This window comes from Zootoca vivipara, chromosome 8, assembly GCF_963506605.1.
Source record: "Zootoca vivipara chromosome 8, rZooViv1.1, whole genome shotgun sequence".
Taxonomy (NCBI): Eukaryota; Metazoa; Chordata; class Lepidosauria; order Squamata; family Lacertidae; genus Zootoca; species Zootoca vivipara.
In genome coordinates, this window is record NC_083283.1 from 85363311 (window position 1) to 85384724 (window position 21414).

General features: G+C 42.3%; 1 protein-coding gene across 2 annotated transcripts in view; it reads left to right on the forward strand.

Moving 5' to 3' along the window:
* Nucleotides 1-21414, forward strand: part of SORCS2 (sortilin related VPS10 domain containing receptor 2) — a 131117-nt gene that overhangs the window by 102574 nt on the left and 7129 nt on the right. The window contains exons 15-26 of one of the 2 annotated variants that reach the window (XM_060278152.1): nucleotides 490-610; nucleotides 2679-2812; nucleotides 4428-4556; nucleotides 5547-5718; nucleotides 8151-8337; nucleotides 9903-10036; nucleotides 13616-13739; nucleotides 14345-14457; nucleotides 16252-16377; nucleotides 17891-17990; nucleotides 18585-18684; nucleotides 19645-19746. In XM_060278152.1, the coding sequence (XP_060134135.1) occupies nucleotides 490-610; nucleotides 2679-2812; nucleotides 4428-4556; nucleotides 5547-5718; nucleotides 8151-8337; nucleotides 9903-10036; nucleotides 13616-13739; nucleotides 14345-14457; nucleotides 16252-16377; nucleotides 17891-17990; nucleotides 18585-18684; nucleotides 19645-19746 (1542 nt within the window). Of the gene's footprint in view, nucleotides 1-489; nucleotides 611-2678; nucleotides 2813-4427; nucleotides 4557-5546; nucleotides 5719-8150; nucleotides 8338-9902; nucleotides 10037-13615; nucleotides 13740-14344; nucleotides 14458-16251; nucleotides 16378-17890; nucleotides 17991-18584; nucleotides 18685-19644; nucleotides 19803-21414 lie in introns of both variants that reach the window. The other variant, XM_035103573.2, reaches the window with a different exon arrangement.

Genomic DNA, 21414 nt, shown 5'->3' on the forward strand with positions numbered 1-21414 from the left:
CCACAGGCAACACAGATTCGCACTTCTGAAAATTCTGAAGTTCCCCTAGAGATGGGCAGAGAAGGCTGCTGAGGATGATAAGGAAACACACAGGGAAGGAGGAGACACTGGCCACCACTTGCTCCTGTTTATCTTTCCTAGTGACAAGGACTCGCCCACACTTCTGTTTGTCCTCTGCCTAGAATGCATGAGTAAGAGCAGTTTTCCAAAACCCTGATTGATGTTTGTTCTGATTCAGAGCTAAACCATGGGTTTTCCTGGGTGACATCAGTGGGGCAAACGGAAGTGTGGATAAGGGAGGGACACAATTTGTCACTGATACGTAGAATTGTACACAAAATACTGTGAGTACTAAAAGAGTCTGAAAATGCAACGTACGTTTTTACACCCAACAACCAAAATAGAACTTAATGATTGGCGTTAACTCTCCTGCATTTTATCCCCTGTTTAACTGAAATCTAATTCTGAAGCTTTTGACCTTTCCCTTAGAATCTTTGGACACATTAGTTTCCGCTCAGATTGGGAGTTGGTGAAGGTAGATTTCCGTCCTTCTTTTCCTCGAGAATGCACCGACGAGGACTATGAATCATGGGACCTGACAAATCTACAGGTATAACCTCAGATGAAATAGTCGCTGCCACAACTGGTGACACTGGTCTGATTCAGATCTAACACTAAAGCATTATTTAGTGTTACAGTACATGCACAAACTACAGTGAAGCTCTGTGCTTCTCCTCTCTTGCCTCCCACTTCTGTTTGTAAAGGGTGGATATGTAAAGCTTCCATTCATGGTCTAGATATAATAAGCTGCTGTTGCCTGTTTCATATAATTACAGAGAACTGTGATGGTTTGCACAAACCATAGTTATTTAATAAGTCATGGTGTCATCCTGGTTTAATTTCTTGGTTTCTTAACTAACTATGATCTGTAAAAACGACAGTTTTCTCATTTCAGGCAAACTAAGAAACTGCAGTTTGTTATAAACACCAATTGAAAACTTTTTAATTTCTTCCTCTTGTAGAGGAAGGGACGTAGGGAACATTTGAGGCCAAGGCTCAAAACAGCTCATGTATTTAACACTAAGGCGGCAGTCCTGCACTGCAGTTTAAGGAGTAAGTACAATTAAACTCAGCCTTCACTTCTGAGAAGACATGCCTAGGATTCAATAGGGAGTTTTTTCATGCCTAATTGTGTTGTGGGGAAATTTTCCACAGGGGTCACAGCACACACTAACCATTTCCTCCCTATCTGTGCCCCCCTCAAACAAAGCCACCTTGCCACAGTAATTAGACAGACCCCTAGAGTAATTAGACTTTAAAAGCCACTTGTTGGTTCTAGTAAGATACTTTTTCTGCAGCCTAATTACTGTACTGTGGGGAGGTGATGTTGCAGTCCAGATGGGGAAGCCTCATAAGCCACACCCAGCCTGTGGGCAGAATTTTCCCTACCCTTGGATATTATTTGGGTTTCTTGTTTATTCCCAGAAATTGTCAGGGACTGGGCAGAGGAGGAATGGTGGAGACCGCCTCCCCAGCTTGACCCTTCCAGGGAGGAGGAAGAGGAAGACACTTTAGATTTACAACAAGGGTTTAAGGGAGGTCACAGCTCAGAGGCAATGAGGGCAAAAGTTGGGAAATAATGCATAGCTGCCAAGTTATCCCTTTTTTTAAGGGATTTTCCCTTATGCTGAATAGGCTTCCTCGCGAGAAAAGGGAAAACTTGGCAGCTATGAAATAATGGGAGAAGAGGAGAGGGAAGAGGAAGCATTTTTTTGGGGGGGGGGGTGCAACAACTGATGGACACAGTGTCTTTAGAAAGCATTCCAGACCCTCCATCTCCTAGACCTGGTGAGCCTTGAAAGTAGAAGAGCAAAGAGCTCAAAGACAGAGGGCACTTGTCAGCACCCGTAGGGGAGATGATGCAAATGACGAACGAGAAAGTGGGAGAGATGGTGTGTGTGTGTGTGTGTGTGTGTGTGTGTGTGTGTGTGTGTGTGTGTGTAGATTCACTCGGGACAGCGCCATTATCCAAGAGGCTGTGTTCTATAGACTCTCTCTGTAAATACTGAATAAAAAGCGGACAGTAAGAAACATTTCCATGTCTTTGCATGTTCCTGGACAACCAGCCAGGAGTCACTGGCAGCAGCCTGACACAAATTCAGGTTGATAGCTGGCCATTAAGGACTCACCAACATTGATCAGTATGAATCAAATATTACCTCTACTAATGTCAACCATTTAAAAATCTTATTTTTTTAAGTGCTAAAGAGAATTGGCTAACTGTTAGCTAAGGTGAGAGAGTCTGCATTATTAAAAGCCAATTCAAATTGCTGCTTTTGACCTATAAAGCCTGAAATCCAGAGGGTGGTAATGTGAGAGCGGGCCTTTTCTGTGGTGGCTCCCCGTTTGTGGAATGCTCTCCACAGGGAACCTCCTTTAGGCACTAGGCTTTCTCCCAGGCCTTTGGTTAAGTAAACAATCTATGGCTTTTTAAACTGTGTGGGTGTGGGTGTTTTATTGTTTTCTTTGTTATTATGCTATGTACGGTATTTTAGTTTTTTATACTGTAAACCTTTCTGTGATCTTTGGATGAAGGGCAGTAGGTAAATAACAAATAAACAAGCTTTGTATGTTTAATCCTATCTGGTAGTTATGAGAGTTAACATTCTAATGTTCAGGGCGACCTCTGCATCATGGGTCAGCGGAGAAGTTTCCGGAAGAGAAAGAGTTCCTCGTGGTGCATTAAAGGAAGAAGCTTTACATCAGCACTCACTTCCATAGCTTGTGAGTGTAGCCCTTCTGATTTCTTATGGTGAGCTTTTCTATAGGTCTTTGTGATGGCTTAACTACATATTCTGTATTGATCTTATTGAAAACCCTAATATTTAACAGAAGTGGTAGTTATGTACTGGTTAAAAAGAGAACATTATTTCTAGCTTTCCTTTGAGGATGTAGTGGTGGTAGTAGTAATAGCCAACACTTCATATCGCCAGCTGTTCTACGCCACCTATGCATCTCTTAAGGTGGATATTGGTCAGAGTTACTTAGAAGACTTCATACCCCACCTTTCAGTTCTAAAGGATCCCCATGGTACCTTACAGACAGATTTTGAAAACAATATAGGACTTTTGAAAATAAAGTATAAATATGTACAATTTTGAAGAACATCCAGCAGCATCATTCACTTCCCTCCCAAGGCCTTCACACATAATGTGTTCACTGCCCATCAAAAGTTGAGCAGTTAATAATAATAATAATAATAATAATAATAATAATAATAATAATAATAATAATTTTATTATTTATACCCCGCCTATCTGGCTGGGTTTCCCCAGCCACTCTGGGCGGCTTCCAACCGAATATTAAAACAGTACAGCATTAAACATTAAAAACTTCCCTAAACAGGGCCGCCTTCAGTTGTCTTCTAAAAGTAAAATAGTTACTTATTATTATTAATAATAATAATTTTAAACCTGGAGGAGTTTCCTTGTAACAGCATTTCATATCTGTGAAGCCTTGACTGAAAAGGCAGTGTCTCAGTCACAACCCCAAGCAATTTCTGGTGCCCCCCCCAGCCCCCCACAGTTGGGCTGTTGTGTTTGTTTGATTCCATTTATGAATTTCACAGTGATACCACAGGAAATGATTGGAAACGAATTTCATATGTAAGAACAGTTAAAACCCAATACAGAGACAGGCCGGGATAACAGACAACACTTAAAAGGCTTGTTGAAAAGGGATTGTGTTGTGTTTGGCTGCTAGCTGCTCTGGTCCTGTGCCAGTCCTATCAGAAAATGGACTGAGGACAGGAAGTAGCTACATACTCAGCTCTGAACATTTCCTGCCTTGGGTGCAGGGTGGTTATCACAGCTCATATGATGGCCTGAAACTCACTAAAGCCACCTTTCAGGTGAGACCAATGGTTCTTCTACAAGCACAAATAATCAAGCTGGTGGCACCTGCATTTAGTCCACAAAAACTAGTGAGAAACCCAGGACACTGTGGCTCAGCCATGACCAGAATCCTACTGCCCAGGTCTATAAATAAAGGTTGTTCCTGCATGAAGTGCTGAAGGGCCAGCCCACACTAGTGGAAAGAGGCATTGCACACATCCTTTGCACACTACATGCTTGGGTTTTGGAAGGAGCTTTCAGGTGATAGGCCATTTGCATGGGATCCTCTGGGCCCTGTGGCTGCATTCCAGTTGCCGGGCTCAGTAGACTCCTGCCATAGGAAGTACAAGAGACCCTGGGGTGGCGGCTGGCCGGCCCTCACACACTTGGCATGAGATGCGCTCCCAATGGGCTACCAAAGATGCCAGTTGTGTACTTGTACTCCCCAGGCCATGTACACTACAAATAACACTTCACAAATTAATAGTAAAGACAAGTTAGCTTCGTGATTAATGCTTGTTTGTTGTTCTGTAGTGATTATGGGTTTGAGCGTTCAGCACTGCAGAAATTTGAGCCAAACACGTGCTTTGCTGACTTTTGGTTCAACCCTGAAACTCCTCCTGAAGACTGTGTCTTAGGGCAGGCCTACAGAAGCAGCACAGGGTAAGTACTTGTGGAGTGTTCTGCTGTGGAAAGCAGCCCCATAGCTTCCTTCCTTCCTTCAGTTAATCAATTGCCTTTCTAAATGGATAGTGAAAGGTTGCTGTTAGCCATTCCGAGTTTGGTTTAACAGACAAACCTTTTTCTCAGGGAACTCTGAGAGTTGTGGCTTTGAGAAGAGAATAGTGGTCTCCTAAGACTCCTAAAGGGGACCCAGGTGGCGCTGTGGTTAAACCAGAGAGTCTAGGGCTTGCTGATCAGAAGGTCGGCGGTTCGAATCCCTGTGACGGGGTGAGCTCCTGTTGCTCGGTCCCAGCTCCTGCCAACCTAGCAGTTCGAAAGCACATCAAAATGCAAGTAGATAAATAGGAACCGCTACAGCGGGAAGGTAAATGGCGTTTCCATGTGCTGCTCTGGTTTGCCAGAAGCGGCTTTGTCATGCTGGCCACATGACCTGGAAGCTATACGCCAGCTCCCTTGGCCAATAATGCGAGATGAGCGCCGCAACCCCAGAGTCGGTCACCTTTACCTTTTAAGACTCTCCTAAGACTCTTCTTTGGGTGAAGCCATGACAGTTTGAAGTGGTATCTTATTGCTTTGAATACATGGTGTGGATGTGGCTTTATGTGGAAGCAAGTCCCATTGACCTTGGTGGGAATAACATCCAAATAGAGATATAGCTCAGTGCTTTGCCTGCAAAACGTCCCAGGTTCAATCCCTGGTACCTCTGGGTAGGGCTCAAAATGGAGAGCCACTTCCGGTTAGTCTAGACAAAACTGAGCTAGATGGACCAACATTCTGGCTCAGTATAACACAACTTCCTGTGTTTCTGTGTGGTGCTGTTAGTTACCTTGGTCCGGTTCTCTTCCTGTTTTCCTCCTGCCTCATCCAATGGGAAGAGATCAGATCCCTCCAAGTTATGATGCATGCTGTGTTTGATGTACAGTCCCATTGTGCACTTAGATATGCTCTCTATTTACATTTTTTCTACAGGTATCGCAAAGTTATATCCAATAGATGTGAGGGTGGTGTGGATTTGCAGCAAAACATATCTCAGCATCTGTGCCCTTTGACTGCTCCCAGGGGACTGCAGATAAGCATCAAAGGGGAGAGCCTTGCTGTTAAGCCCGGAGAAGATGTCACCTTCATTGTCAAACAAGATCAGGTAACTGTAATTTCCTGCCTGTCTCCCATCTGCTTAGTGAATGGATAGGAAGCTGGGAAATGCCACAATGCCCTGCATATTTGTTGACCACAGAAGAAAAGGCATATTAATCCAGGTGCGGACGGTTCTAATTCCAGGACGCTTAACACATTCTCAAACATTCCCCATATTAGTATTTGCTAACTGAGGCAGTTCAGTGGCACCCATTGCAGGCCCAGGCCCCACACTCCCCACTCCTCTGCTCAATTGAGCTACCAGTAAAAGAGGCCGCACAGTTGAATGGGATCAAATCAGGCCACAACTTTATTGACTACAGATGAAGTGGTTTGGCATAGACATTGGGTAAGCATTTTAATTTCCGAGCTGCCCTCCTGGAAATGACATCCGGGTCAATCCGGCAGCAGGGATTCCTATATCAAATGGGGGGATCCCTGCAGGGATCCCTGCCTCTAGGAGCACTGAGGCCCAAGCCCACCATCTGGGCAAATGGGCAGAAGCAACTCCATCACAGATCCCTTTACTGGGATACCCTATTTCTGGAGGGGAAAGCGGGGGTACAACTCCCCTCCAATCAAGACTAAGGTTACTCAATGCCTAAACTGCCGAAGTTGTGATGATTGCCACGAGGTAGGCAGAACCTCCAAGTCATACCCAATTCTTCTGATAGGCAAATTCCTACCCAGCTGCAAAAATGCAGCAACTACTGCAGCTGTAGGAAGGTCAGTTCAATGAGGAAATGCAAAATTACTGGAGTGGGTTGATCCAACGTAGAAGAGCTGGGTGTTGGGGGCTGCCATGGGCTGCTTTAAATCCCCTGGGAGCGGACCTGAGGGAAGCCTGATTGTTCTCTCTAGCCCGCTCCCGGAGAGCCCAGCTCTCTGTGCCAGCCTGCCAATGGCCAATTTGCAGGCTGATGCAGAGCAGGATTTCAAGCTGGGAGCACAAGCCGAAGCTCACGCTTCAGCAGGAATCAGACCCACCATTGTCTGTGCGGTGGAGGTGCGGGCCGTCCTGCAAAGCCATTACACCCCTACCTAAAAGGGGGTAAGCGGACTTGCCCATGATCCTTGCAGCTGTGATCAGCTTTCACTTGGAAACAGGACATGTTTTTTTTAGTCTTTCAGGATAGAGTTTCCACTTGGGGGTGGAGGGAAAACCTTGGCTGATTCTTTTTGGGGAAAGATTCCTTTCAAACTCCTTGTCCTCCCAGATCCAGCCCTGCCAATTAATGTGGAAGGAAGTCTGCTACAGAGCTTTTCCTTGCTATTAATCCCCTCTGCTGTCTTCACATAACTTCCTCTTAACATATGTTAGGAAGAAAATGGCCCTTTGTTAGGTTGTTTGGATTATCCAAATATCACTTCTTCCAGAAGGTACTCCCAGCTTGAGGGCATCCTGATCAAGTTTGCAGACGACACCAAATTGGGAGGGGTGGCTAATACCCCAGAGGACAGGATCACACTTCAAAATGACCTTAACAGATTAGACAACTGGGCCAAAGCAAACAAGATGAATTTTAACAGGGAGAAATGTAAAGTACTACACTTGGGCAAAATAAAAATAAAAATGATAGGCACAAATACAGGATGGGTGACACCTGGCTTGAGAGCAGTACATGTGAAAAGGATCTAGGAGTCTTGGTAGACCACAAACTTGACATGAGTCAACAGTGTGATGCAGCAGCTAAAAAAGTCAGTGCAATTCTGGGCTGCATCAATAGGAGTATAGCATCTAGATCAAGGGAACTAATAGTACCACTGTATTCTGCTCTGGTCAGACCTCACCTGGAATACTGTGTCCAGTTCTGGGCACCGCAGTTCAAGAAGGATATTGACAAGCTGGAACGTGTCCAGAAGAGGGCAACCAAAATGGTCAAAGACCTGGAAACGATGCCTTATGAGGAACGGCTTAGGGAGTTGGGCATGTTTAGCCTGGAGAAGAGAAGATTAAGGGGTGATATGATAGACATGTTCAAATATATTAAAGGATAACATATAGAGAAGGGAGAAAGGTTGTTTTCTGCTGCTCCAGAGAAGCGGACACGGAGCAATGGATTCAAACTACAAGAAAGAAGATTCTACCTAAACATTAGGAAGAACTTTCTGACAGTAAGAGCTGTTTAACAGTGGAATTTGCTGCCAAGGAGTGTGGTGGAGTCTCCTTCTTTGGAGGTCTTTAAGCATCCAAGTCATTGATAAAGATGTTGAATAAGTCTGGGCCCAAGACAGAGCCATCTTGACAGCCATCTGTCAGGAACGCTTTGATGGTGTTTCCTGCTTGGCAGGGGGTTGGACTGGATGGCCCTTGTGGTCTCTTCCAACTCTATGATTCTATTCTATGATTCAATCATCTTTATCCCTATGAAAGAATTGGCAGTGGCTTTGTTTTGGTTTTATCTGTCTCTTATTTTTGCTGTTCTTGGCTTTTCATAGGGAGATATTTTAAACACCAAGTATCAACTGAACCTTGGTGATGGCGTTAAGGCGATCTATGTGAATCTCACATTGACAGGTGAACCCATACAACACCGCTACGCAAACCCTGGGATTTACCGAGTCTCAGTGATAGCTGAGAATGCTGCAGGTCGAGACGAAGCAGTTGTGTTTATTCAAGTTCATTGTAAGTCTTGACCTCTTTTTCTTAATTCTTCTCTAGTCTTTTGTCATCATCATCCTTAGTAGCAGTAGAAGATACTACTATTACCGTAGTTCAGTCTTGGCAACCTGTGAAATGAAGGTTTTTGTCACTTCAGAAAGAAGCAGAGACTCAGCTAAATTTGACCACCCAGCTAAGGGCTCTTTTTGTTTATGAACCCAAGGTGTGTTGGTGCGTCAGGGACTGCCAGAGGTCCATAGTATGTGATCTCTGACACATTTATTCAGTACACTGGATCCCTGAAAGCTGTTCAGCACCCAAGCCCACCTGCTAGAAATCAATGGAAGCATGAGCTCTGCTTTGCACAAATCCCTGTGCTGCAACATTACTATTTGTCGATGTAGTAACTCTTGTGCAGTTTGTTTTGTGGTGATGTGCAAAACAGATAGTGTGGAAAGTCTTTCAGTAACACTTAAGTCCATCAGATGCTCATGCTATTGAATCTTTGAACCAGTCGCTGTTTTGTTGCCCTAGCATCAAACTAGTGTGGGAACAGAGGTTGTCTAGTCGGTCAGACACCCAGCAAAACCATGACTTTAGCTTTTAAAAGAGGAGGTGGATAAGGAAGCTGGTGGGAGGCAGATGATGGAGAGATATCACACCCTCACCCACTTAGCAGAGCTGCACCAAAGCAGTCTTCTTATACTGTACTTTTTTTCCATTTGCTCTCTTTAATAACCAAAACAGCACCCCTGAATGTTGGTCTATTTTTCATCCAAGTCGTGGACACAGAAGGATCTTTGCAAAAACCTCCTGAAAGCTGATTTTTAAGCCAGGGAACTGTGAAGCTTCCAAGACTTGGCAGAAATTCAGATGTGCAATTCCTGGGGTTGTCTGGCCAAGATGGAGAAACTTTCCCCATCCCACGAAGCTGAAGCTGAAGGAAAATCTCTTTGTATACTCTCTGGTCCCGTAGGGTGTTGAAAGTGACTCTGCCAATATTTTTGCTCAGTCTGCTTAGGGAGTTGCACTATAACTTGGTCTGTCAATTTTGGGGGTTGCACAGCTCCTTTTCTCAAAGGCTTGGGAGACTTTGCTGAGCTGTGCCCCATAAACTACTTCAAAGAGTCTCCATTCTCTGAAGCCTTAAATGCCTTTCAAGCTGCTTAAACATGGATATGAGGGGCTCATATCTACTTACTGCTTGTGAGCATAATACACTTCTCTATTTCTTGATGAAAATTGCAATGTGTCACAAATATTGCTTGGGTCCTTTAACGCTTTGAGTGGACATGCTGAATTTTCAAGCGAGAGCATCTCAAATATTCAAGAGAATTTAATTCTGTATGAGAGTTAATTCACTGACCATTTTCTTGTATATTTATTCTATCATGCGAGAGAAAGCGATTAATCACTTGGCTTTGGCCATTTACCTCAACCTGTTGGCAATGTGGGATTTGCTTGAAATGCATTGCTTATGTCTCTCAGCGCTTCAATATGGCATTGCTGATGAATTGTTGAAAGATTTCAGAACCTGAAGTGCTTGATAAATTAATAGCTTCTTAATTAATGATAGGGACTCTTTTTAGCTCCACTGCAGGCATTACAGCTAGAAGTAGTTCCTGTTACTGGCAAAAATCAGAAGGTGAACCTGACAGCCATCATCTTTCCCAGAAATGCTAACTTTACACTGTTTTACTGGTGGATTGGAAACAACCTTCAGGTATTGACTAGTAATTAATTCTGATTTCTCCGATATTTAAAACAGGAGTTCCTATCCTGTGGCTCTCAAGATATTGCTGGACCCCAACTCTCACCAGCCCCAGCCAACACAACTAATAGGCAGATATAATGGGACTTGTAATCCAGCAACTTTTAGAGGTTTACCACCCCTGTTTTAAAACTTTGCTTCTTATTTTCATAGCACATATGAGAAACATCACAATCTTATGTGATACCATTCTGTTACACAAAAGTTTGTCTCCAGTATCCTTTGTATTTACCTGAGCACCGCAAACCCTTTTTTCAAGAGTAATCACAATTATAAAGACCTTTTGGGTCTTTAGGATTTTAAACTACAGTGTTACCATTTTCCAGAACTAGGGTTGGCATTACCTTGGATAAGTGTGAACTAAGGAATTGGCTCTTCTGGATAGTATCTAGAAGGGACCTGCAACTAATTAGAAACACCAATTTCCCCCTTGATAGCCACTCCTGAGATCAGAGCATTTTCGAACTACTGGTCCCTGACCAAATTCTCACCAGTTTCCTTAAGAAATGCCTTTATATATGCAGACAGAACTCAGGTGGAAGACATCACTCATTATTTGCCAGCCTGCTCCTTATGTAGAGACCCAAGAGATTGTTTTCTGAAACCTTTGTTCACACAGCAAGTCAGCACACCCCAGCAGAAAATGTGATGTTTATTTGGAGTGACAATAATAGTTTCGTAACACAGTCAGTGGACCTCAATACACTGGCTGAAAAAAATCAGGGAAAAGGAGTTAGATAAAATTGCTATAAATTGTGGAAATTCAGAGGTTTGATCTCAATTCAAGCTGGATTTGAGTTTGCTAGTGTCTCTGGTAACTTCTGTCTCTCAACATCATGGATGTTGGCTTATATTATGGATGTACAGTATGACCTGTAGTATTTTAGTAATACTATTGCTACAAGTTTGTTATGGCCTTTATAAATTTAGGAACAAACAAAGTATAGCAGTACTGAAGAGTGATAATCCTTTTATAAAGAGTAAATAATATTTTTATTAGGAATTCAGTGTATGAGAGGATAAGAGGTCACCTTAGATGCTCTGATAGAAATTGGCTTAATTTCTTACTTTGGCCAACTTAACCTGTCCAGTTTCTTAGTCTTTTAACTATGCCCATTCTCAAGCAACCTATTTGATGTGGGTGTTCAATTTCCCGTGTACAAATCACAGAAGGGAGAATCGTTGTCACTTATGCACATACAGACAGACTTCATCTACTTTAAGGTCACATCCAGGGGTGGCATGTCCCATTTCTCCACTTGAGATGAAACAGGAAGTGTTGCTTTGCCCTGCTTTGCATGGCTCCTGCCACCAGCGACCTGCTCCCGCAGCTGCCACGCAACCTACCACTAGTAGGTAGGCTTTGGTCACATCCACACCATCGGCATGGCTTTGTCCAAAGAATCCTGGGAACTGTAGTTTTTTGAGGTTGCTGGAAATTGTAGCTCTGTGGAGGGTCAACTACAGTTATCAGGATTCATTGGAGAAAGCTATGTGCTTTAAATATGTTTTAAATGTATGGTCTCAATGCAACCTATGTTTCAAAATGTTATTTGCCTACTTTTCTTAAGTTGGCTAGTTTTTTAGTCCTTTCCCTCATTGTCTAATAAATTCTGTATGCTCTTTTCAATTGGGTAAGATTTTGAAACAACTGAGAGAATTTAGGTACCGTATTTAGTCGAGTCTAATGCACCATCAAATTTAATGCACATCTCAATTTTCAAAAAATTGTTTGCTGGTAAATGTAAATGTGCCATTGAATTGAATGCACACCTTAATTTTTGCAATGTGATTAGGCCAAAAAAGGTTCACATTAGATTTTAGTAAATACGGTAATTTAAACAGCAATCTCTTTGGCAGATCCAGAGAGTTCCTTCCAACTGGAACTGGTTTTGGCCATGATGTAAGCTGTCTGCCTTTGCTTGCATCTTTGTATTGGTGTTACATTTCCTTGGGAGCTCTGGCAACCAGCCATTTGTGCATTCTCATCCCCACCCCCACCCCAAAATACCCACTGGAAATGGTTGAAATCAAAACGACTCATGAAACCAAGTGGCGTTTGGGGCCCTGCCCAGATACAACATCATGCCAGACAGTGAAGAAAGGCTTTTTGTCTAAGGAAACTAGTGTTTTGTTAGTTTTTATGCTTTTTTGCCAGCTCTGAAGTGTTGTCTTCCTTCTTAATTCCGTTCAAATGTACATTCTGATTTCCTTCACAATATAGTTAATATTTTTTGCATTTTTCTTAAAATTTATTGTCTCACATCTTTCATACTTTTACTCATGCTTGTTCTGGATAACAAGCACCCAATGTTACTCAGATAATTTTGATATGTATGTATGTAAAAAAATTTTTAAAATTAAAGGCAGCACGAGGAGGCTGCAATTTTGAGGAAAGTAGCAGCAGGGGACGAGGGAAAGCTGCTTTATTTACTTTTTCCTGCTCAGAACTGCACCCCCCCAAGCGTCTTCCCCCTGCCATGTGTTCCGGATGCATTTTTGCAGGATAAATAAGTTCAGAACTGGAAAAGTCACCATAGGAAGATTTGGAGCCAGTTGAGAAAGGATTAAGCGCCTTTCCTCCCCTGCTGTCCTTCCACTCAAAATTGCAGTTTGCTCTTCTTCTTTTTTTTCAAAAACTGATGGGGTTTTGTTATGCACATTTGCATGCAGCATCTAACTCCCCATTTGAATTTCAAAAAAAAGAAGAAAGAAGAATACGTAACACATGCTCCTCTGAAAATAGTTGTTGCCTGACCTTGGATCTTCTGCTGCCAATCCCCGATGCCTTGGAGCCGTCTGCTGCTACCCAGAGAATACCCAGGAGCACTTTCCAGGGTTGAGTCTTGGCAGCAGATGCAAGTTCCAGGGAAATGCCCTGGTGAATCCTCACACGAACAAAGCCCGGCTTAGACCAAATTAAATAAACAGTTTGTTACCATATGAAATATTTAGGCTTCCACAGTTGCAATGTCGTCAGCATTTTCCTTCACCCTTCATTTATTCTTCACCCTATGTTCTAGGACTGAAAGAAAATGGCCCCCGTTCCACGTGACATTTGCAGGTTCTTGTGAATTGGTGCTAGCAATGGCAATCTTCTTCTTTTTTTTGTTCCCTTTTTTAAAAAGACCTTTCTTAGTGCCCTTAGTCATAGGCATTGGAGCTTCTCTTGGCAGCTGCCACCTGTTGGCTTCTGTTTTCGTTTCATAATGGAATAACGCTGCGTCTGAGACATTGCAGGGGACAAAAATGGCATCTGCCAGCTGGTAGTGGTCAAGGGATGCTCCTCTGCTAACAAATGTGGTGTGGACACACTTTTTTTTTAAAAAAAGTGTTAAATGTGGGGAGAAAGACTAGCACCATTGCTGCTGCCAATGGGAAGTTGCCTCAGATGTTTCAAATAATTTTGCTTCCCCTGAAAATTGTCCCCAGGTTTGTTTCCCCCTTCAATTTGAAGATGAAAGCTTTTAGTTGAACATTTGGGCTCTGCTTATTTTTTTTCTCTTTCTTTCTTGCTTTCTTTCTTTCTAGCCACTTCTGTCACTGGAAAATTTTTTGGTAACCAGTTTTGCAGAGGTGGGGGAAGTCAGAGTTACAGTTCAGGCTTCCTGTGGGAACTCCATGCTTCAGGATTCCAAGATTGTCCGGGTTTTGGGTGAGACACTTATTTTAAACTATGCAAATTCTTTCACCTCCATCCTATTGTAGCTGAGATAGCTTGAGTTAAAGCTTGGGCTCTTCTGAATCTTTCCAAGTCTGTGGGTGCTTCAGCTGTAAACATGACAAATCCTGGCACGCAATTAACTTTGGGGAATTAATTCTACTCTTCCAGTGATTACTCTTGTGTGTTCATGTACTATGTAGTTCTGCCCTTCCCGTGTTTCTCCGAAAATAAGACACCGTCTTATATTTATTTTTCCTCAAAAAAACACACTATGGCTTATTTTCAGGGGATGTCTTATTTTTTTCCTCCTCCTCCTGCTGCGGCCGGCATTGCTGCTATGTCTTATTTTCGGGGTATGGCTTATGTTCCTTGAATGCTTAAAAATCCTGCTACGGCTTATTTTATGGCTACGTCTTATTTTCGGAGAAACAGGGATAGTTGCTTGTTTTCTGTTGTGAAAATTTTCAGATATAGACTGTGGTTATAGAATATTTCTTTTGCATAATAGCTTTGTGTAGAGAAACATTTGTGCAAATCCAGAATTGCTTTTTTACATAAACAAAATTTGTTTTTAAGTTCTCTCTTCCTGTTTCCAGATAATTTTCAAGTACTTCCTCTAAGGTTTTCTGAACACCTGGACTTATACAACCCAAACATACCTGCCTGGCGGGAAGATGTTGGCCATGTTGTAACACAACAGATTGCAAAGGTGCTCTGATGGTTTGCAAATTTGTTTAGCAGAGATGGAACAGAGGGAATGTAGAGCCTTTGGAGAAGCTTGTATATAGAGTTAGTGCAGCAGGATGACGTAACTGGGTTTTGGCTTTACTTCTTGTTCCCTTTGTGTCTTTAAATGAAGTAGAGACATTTTTCAGGGAGAATGTGGTTTTAGGTTATTTATTTATCAAGTTATCAACAGTGATTGTAAATAAATGCTCTTGAATTGCTTTTGTACATCCTGTATTTACTCAAATCTAATGCTCACCATTTTTGGCCAAATTACGGTGCAAAAATTAAGGTACACTTTTGATTCAATGGCACATTTACATTTGCCAGCAAATACTTTTTTTGGTTTCAAAATTGAGGTGTGCATTAGATTTGAAATTATGGAATATAATTTAGGGCTCAAGGAACAAAGACAGGAAGTTCAAACAATACTTTGATATACTGTACATCAGTGCAATTGAGAGGAATATGATTACGGTGACTCATTATTTGGAAGGGGAGTAATTTTCTTAAAATACTTGTCACTGGCTTGAGATGAATGCCTATAGTAAAAAGAATAGTGGAATACTTATGATACAGTAATGACTTTGATCTGTTATGTTTCACCTCCTATCAGTATTTCACTAAATTGTTTTGCTCCATTTTGGACACGTTACCTACATCACTATAATGTTCAATATCACCTCTTCACAAGAAAATGTTTCACATCCAAATTGTTTTTTTAATTATTGCCCAATGATGGAAGGAACCTCTAATAAACCAATAGAGGCTTGGGTTAATAACATCTGGAGCCTTGCTCTGGAGCCGCGCATACCATCAGCGATTAATCAAAGGTTTCTACAAAAAAGACACATTTGACATGATCTGGTCTCCCTTTTTCTCTTTTATTGAAGAAGAACAGGATATTTTAATGCCATCATCATCATAGAGGGAATATATCAATTGAAAATATCTAGCCAGATGGTTGGTTGGGTTCAAGGCAGCGATGTGGGATTGAGGATTAGAATGATCATTCTGTGATACTATGGCAATGGACAAAGCTGTATTGTAACTTTTGAATAAATGTTTTAATATTTTTTTTAAAAAAGAATATATACATATTCCACCACCTCCCCCCTCCGGCTTTGATGAATCTATGCAACGGGGTTTGGTTGGTTGTTCAGTTGGAAGTTGCCTTGAGCAAGATAAAATGACTAACTAACTAAATAAATAGATCTCCCACCTTGCCCTGCAAGGTGCACACAGACACACATATTGCTTACCATGTTAGAAGATGGAACTGCAATCTTTTGCATACTTAGCTAGGAAAGAGACTCACTGGACACAATGGGACTTAACATGGTGTAAATGCATAAGATCAGACTGCATAATGATTTGTTAAAATTGGGAAGGAAGAAAGGGAATCTTTGCCAATTAGAGTCCCGTCAGGGGAAGAGGTGGGGTATAAATAATTAGATTCTGATGATGATGATACAGCACACAGCACTAAATCTGTCATTAGTGCAAGCAAGAAGGCACTGGTGAAACAAGAAGACACTTGAACTTATTTTCCACTTTTTAAAATAAATTGCCTAAATCCTCCTATTATTCTTTATTGCATCCTTTTGTTTGTTTGTTTCTTCTTCTCCAGTAGTTATTCCAAACCTTGACTAATTCATGTGAGGCAAGAAACAAATCAAATCAAATCGCTTTACGGGAGCTATAGTAGAGCAGTTTATTTCAAAGGGAGCTATGCAGTCAGTCCAAGTCCATTTCTGAATGGTTTCTCTCCCCTCAGGAAACAGGCGTACCTGAAGAAGGTCTTGTTACTGTAGTCAAACCTGGACTGCCCACAACTGCAGATTTACATGTGCTTCTATCCATGAACCACACCGAAAGCAAAATAAGTATGTCTAGCCATAAGGTAAGAAGACAGATGAATATTAATTTAGAGCACAATACACATTGACTGTCTCACTCCTTATTAAACTAAGAGCACTGTGTAATTTTGCAACATGTCTAGCAAAGGAGAGAATCACTCTTTGAAGGGCCTAAATGTATTTTAGGAGGGGACTGTCACATGGCATGTTCCCTCTAACAGCTGATGCCTCATTACTACTCCATCTATTCTATGTGACTGGAGCCCCCAGGACACAGGTCATGTATGCAGACTCCTAATCTCTGGGGATGTGCAGCAGTGATATAGGAAAGAACCATCCAATTAGACTGCAATAGGAAGGTATGAATTGGCCCTAGATTCACATTCCAATTTTCTTATTTCTCCTTCTCCTCCTTTGAAAGAGTGCAAGGCATTAGTCTTGGAGAGGGTATCATGTTACATGAAAAATTCCTGTGCCCAAAGACTGTAGATGCTGAATTGAGACAGATCTCATCCTGACAAACACTGCTCAGTCTTGTCTTACCGTTTCTTTTTTAACATGGGCAAATCATGGATGCATAATCATGCCTCACTGCTCTTGCAGCTGAAGCATGAAGTGAAAAGCCATTGTGACTACCACTGAACAAAATCAATATTTCAGAAGTCACAAGGCCCCTATAGTATTAAAATATTCATCTTTTGCCATCAGCTTTAATAGCAATTCTTTCAGATTCTGCAGCATCAGGATTCACTGCCTTCTCATAGATTAATGTTTTGCCTCAAAATTTGCTGTGGGTAACCCAGATTTGAATATAAGAAACCCCTACATCATTTTGAATTTTACTTTTGGCAGAATTTTCATAGCAGCTCAACAGTGAATAACCCCACACAAGCAATGACTTCCTTTTGGTAGTTGTGGAAGGTAAAGGTAAAGGTAAAGGTACCCCTGACCATTAGGTCCAGTTGTGGACAACTCTGGGGTTGCGGCGCTCATCTCGCTTTACTGGCCGAGGGAGCCGACGTTTGTCCACAGAGAGTTTTTACAGGTCATGTGGCCAGCATGACAAAGCTGCTTCTGGCGAACCAGAGCATTGCATGGAAATGCCGTTTACCTTCCTGCTGGAGCAGTAACGTATTTATCTACTTGCACTTTGACGTGCTTTCGTACTGCTAGGTGGGCAGGAGCTGGGACCGAGCAACGGGAGCTCACCCTAGGCCAGGGGTCAGCAACATTTTTCAGCTGTGGGCCGGTCCGCCGCCCCTCAGACCTTGTGGGGGGCCGGACTATATTTTTTGGGGGAATGAACAAATTCCTATGCCTCACAAATAACCCAGAGATGCATTTTAAATAAAATGACACATTCTACTCATGTAAAAACACGCTGATTCCCGGACACTCTGCAGGCTGGATTGAGAAGGCGGTTGGGCTGCATCCGGCCCACGGGCCTTAGGTTGCCTACCCCTGCCCTAGGCTCATTGGTTTAGACCATAGTGCCACCCGCGTCCCCAGTTGTGGAAGGTGGGACCTGCCTAATACAGTTTTTTCTTATGTTTCCAGAGAATAGCTGCTATTAAGCAATCTTTGAACGCCCATAACATCAGTTTCTTCATGAGAGGAGGACACTGGGTCTTTGTGACCTTAGTTAGCTCTGATTCAGGTAAAATTTGTATCCCTTTTTGACAGTTAGTTGATGTTCCTCTCATGTTTCTGTTAAAATAATATAGAAGCTCCATATCGGTTTGGAATTCTTCAGTGGCTGGAGTTGCTTTGATATGGAATCATACATACCTGGTAATCCTGAAGATGGTGATTTCTATGAATTTACCTTTTCTCTAAACTCCAGAATCGTGTGTGTGTGTGTGTGTGTGTGCGTGAGCCTATAATTACAATTAAAACAATCACTTTGAATAAAATTTAAATCTTGCTCTGAAATGTTATATGGAAGAAAATCCTATTGAAGTGAAGATTCTCTGCTTCCAGAAATTAGGTTAGGCCTGGGGAGTTAGATTTTTTCCACATTAACCATATGGCCTCCCCCAAAGAATCCTGGGACTTTGTTAAGAGTGATGGGAATTGCAGTTAAGTCAGTGGCTATACTTTAGTCCCATTGACTTTACTGCATTGTGGGCAAGGAGAGCAGATACAGTTAAACTTTAGGGTCACTTTTTTAAGTATCTGCACTAATGCTAAATACAAAGGATGGTTGATTGTGCTCAGGATTGAATTTAACAGTGTGTGCCTTTGATTTCAGATTCTCAGAGTATTGGAGGAGGAGGGTACTGGGCGATCATGGCCCTTTTTGTCATCTCTCTGGTGGCTGTAGGTGCTATCATCCTCTACAAGTTTAAAAGGCAAGTGATTTTATATCTGGCATCATATGCAGAATGGAAATAGATTGATCTGTCGAGCCCTAGTTGGATACAAGAGTTCTGTGGAACACTGAGGGTTGGGATGTTGAACTCTACAGACATCAAACTTCCCGTTCTTTGGCCAGACTGACACAGAACAATCAGCCATGGTTTCTGGTTTGTTGTGCACAATCAACATGCAGGTGCAACCTGATGCTTTGCAAACAAATCTGGACCTGGCAATTAAGCTTGGCTTCTTGTTATCTCTGTTATCTCCGAACCTGGGAAAAACAAAACACGACTACCATATGTAACAGGAAGCCAAGCTTAATTGCCGATTCCTGGTTTGTATCTCTGCTTGCATCAGGGAAGAAGCAGAACATCAATCAGTACCTGCATGTTGATTGTGCACAACAAAGTCATATGGAACTGTGTCAGATGACACAGAATGCCAGTCGTGTGCCCCATGTGCAGACTTCCCACAGGCATCTTGTTGGCCACTGTGAGAACAAGATGCTGAACCTTGGCCCTGATCCAGCAGCCTCTTTTTATGTTCTTAACCAGGGATTTGCCTCAATGCACCTTTCAAACATTCCTTTTGGAGATAGGCCTTAGGTCAGTGTTTCTCAACCAGTGTGCCTCCAGATGTTTTGGGACTACAACTCCCATCATCCCTAGCTAGCAAGACCAGTGGTCAGGAATGATGGGAGTTGTAGTCCCAAAACATCTGGAAGCACACTGGTTGAGAAACACTGCCTTAGGTTGCCAACCTCTGATTTAGGCCCTAGTCTGACTACAGTAGCATGCAAAAATAGGTAGTTCTAGGTTGGCAAGTACATTCCCATCAGCATGAAAAGGTGCTTCTGGCCAATTCAATTGAGTCTTAATGAGCTGATACACCCATTTGTGGATCAGGGCAACAGTGTACAACATTGCATTACAATCCTGTCTTGTACTCTTAAGGAAATTACCAGGCAGAAATGTCTATGCACAGATGCAAAATGAAAAAGAACAAGAGATGACCAACCCTGTAAACCGTAGAGAGGACACCCAAAATATCATCCAGGGGGAGGAGTTTATTGATGATGATCTTGATTGTCAAACACTAGGAAATGCAAGAGGTAAGTACACCTTCTCTTTCTTTACTGGCAAATTTCTGCTTGGCTCTCCAAAGGGTGCCCATGACACCTTTGTTTGGTAAAGGCCAGTGTTTCCCAGTTGTCAGTGTTTATACTACATTTTTAAAGATTTGCCTTGAGACAGTCTTTAAACCTCTTTTGTTGACCACCAGCATTACGCTTTCCATTTTTAAGTTCGGAATAGAGTAGTTGCTTTGGGAGATGATCATCAGGCATCCACACAACATGACCAGTCCAACGAAGTTGATGTTGAAGAATCATTGCTTCGACACTGGTGATCTTTGCTTCTTCCACTACACTGATATTAGTTTGCCTGTCTACTAACTGTACGTTTGACAAGCACTAAACGACAGTGACTCACTTTTTCTTATGGAAGCATTTCTTTCGACTCCATAACCGTTCCATAACCATTTGGAAATGCATTTCCAATGTACCAGCAGCCTGGCGTTCTTCATTATATTGTGGTCATTGTGTTATTCATATCTGAATTCTGATTTACCAAGGGTCACATCCACACCATACTTCCTCCAGAGAATCCTGTGGACTGCAGTTTGTTAAAGGTGCTGAGAATTGTAACTCCGTGAGGGGTAAATTGCAGTTTCCAGGAATCTTTGGGGAAAGCCATGACTGTTAAAGTGCTATAAATGTGCTTTAAATGCAAGGTGTGGATGTGGTATTAAACATACTGGTACGGTCTGGATTCTTCAATCTATATATTATATTAATTAATGGAAACACTGATTCTGAAATGATTGGAGCTAGGGGTGAGCAGTAGGGTGGCCATTATTGCTAATGATTTAGAGTGACCACTGGCCCTGTTATCTAGGGATGATGGGAGTTGTAGTCCCAAAACATCTGGAGGGCCAAGTTTGGGGATGCCTGGGTTAAAACAAAAAGAGGTAGTGAAGAGCTCCAAAAAAGATGAGTGGTGAAATGGTGAATACAATTCAATGTAAACAAGTGTAAAGTGGTGCATGTGAAGAGAAAAAGCCCAAATTTCACATTTACCCTATTGAGGGCTGAACCGTCTCTGACTGACCAGGAATGATACCTTGGGGTCATAGTGGATAGCTCAACAAAGATGTTGAGCTGTGAAAAAGGCAAATTTCCTGCCAGGGATAATTAGGAAAGGAAAATAAAACTTCTGATATAATGCCATTACACAAATCAATGGTGCAACCACATTTGTAATACTGTGTACAGTTCTAGTTGCCTCATCTCAAAAGGAATATTGTAGAGTTGAAAAAGGAAAAGAGCAAGCAGAATGGTTGAGCAACTCCTCATGAGGAAAGGCATTTGGGGTGTTTGAGTTCAGAAAGTAGGCAAGTAAGAGGCAGCATGATAGAAGTGTATGAAATGATGCCCTGCCCTGGAGAAAGTGGACGGAGAGGTATTTCCCCCCTTGCTCATAACACTAGAACTCAACGTCATCCAATGAGACTCAATGAATTCAGGACAGATAGATGAAAGCTCTTCCTCATGCAGTGCATAGATAAAACACACTCCTGCAGGAGGCAGGGATGGCCGGCAACTTGGGTGGCTTAAAAGAGAATGACTGTATACAAATTCATTGAAGGTAAGACTAGCAATGGCT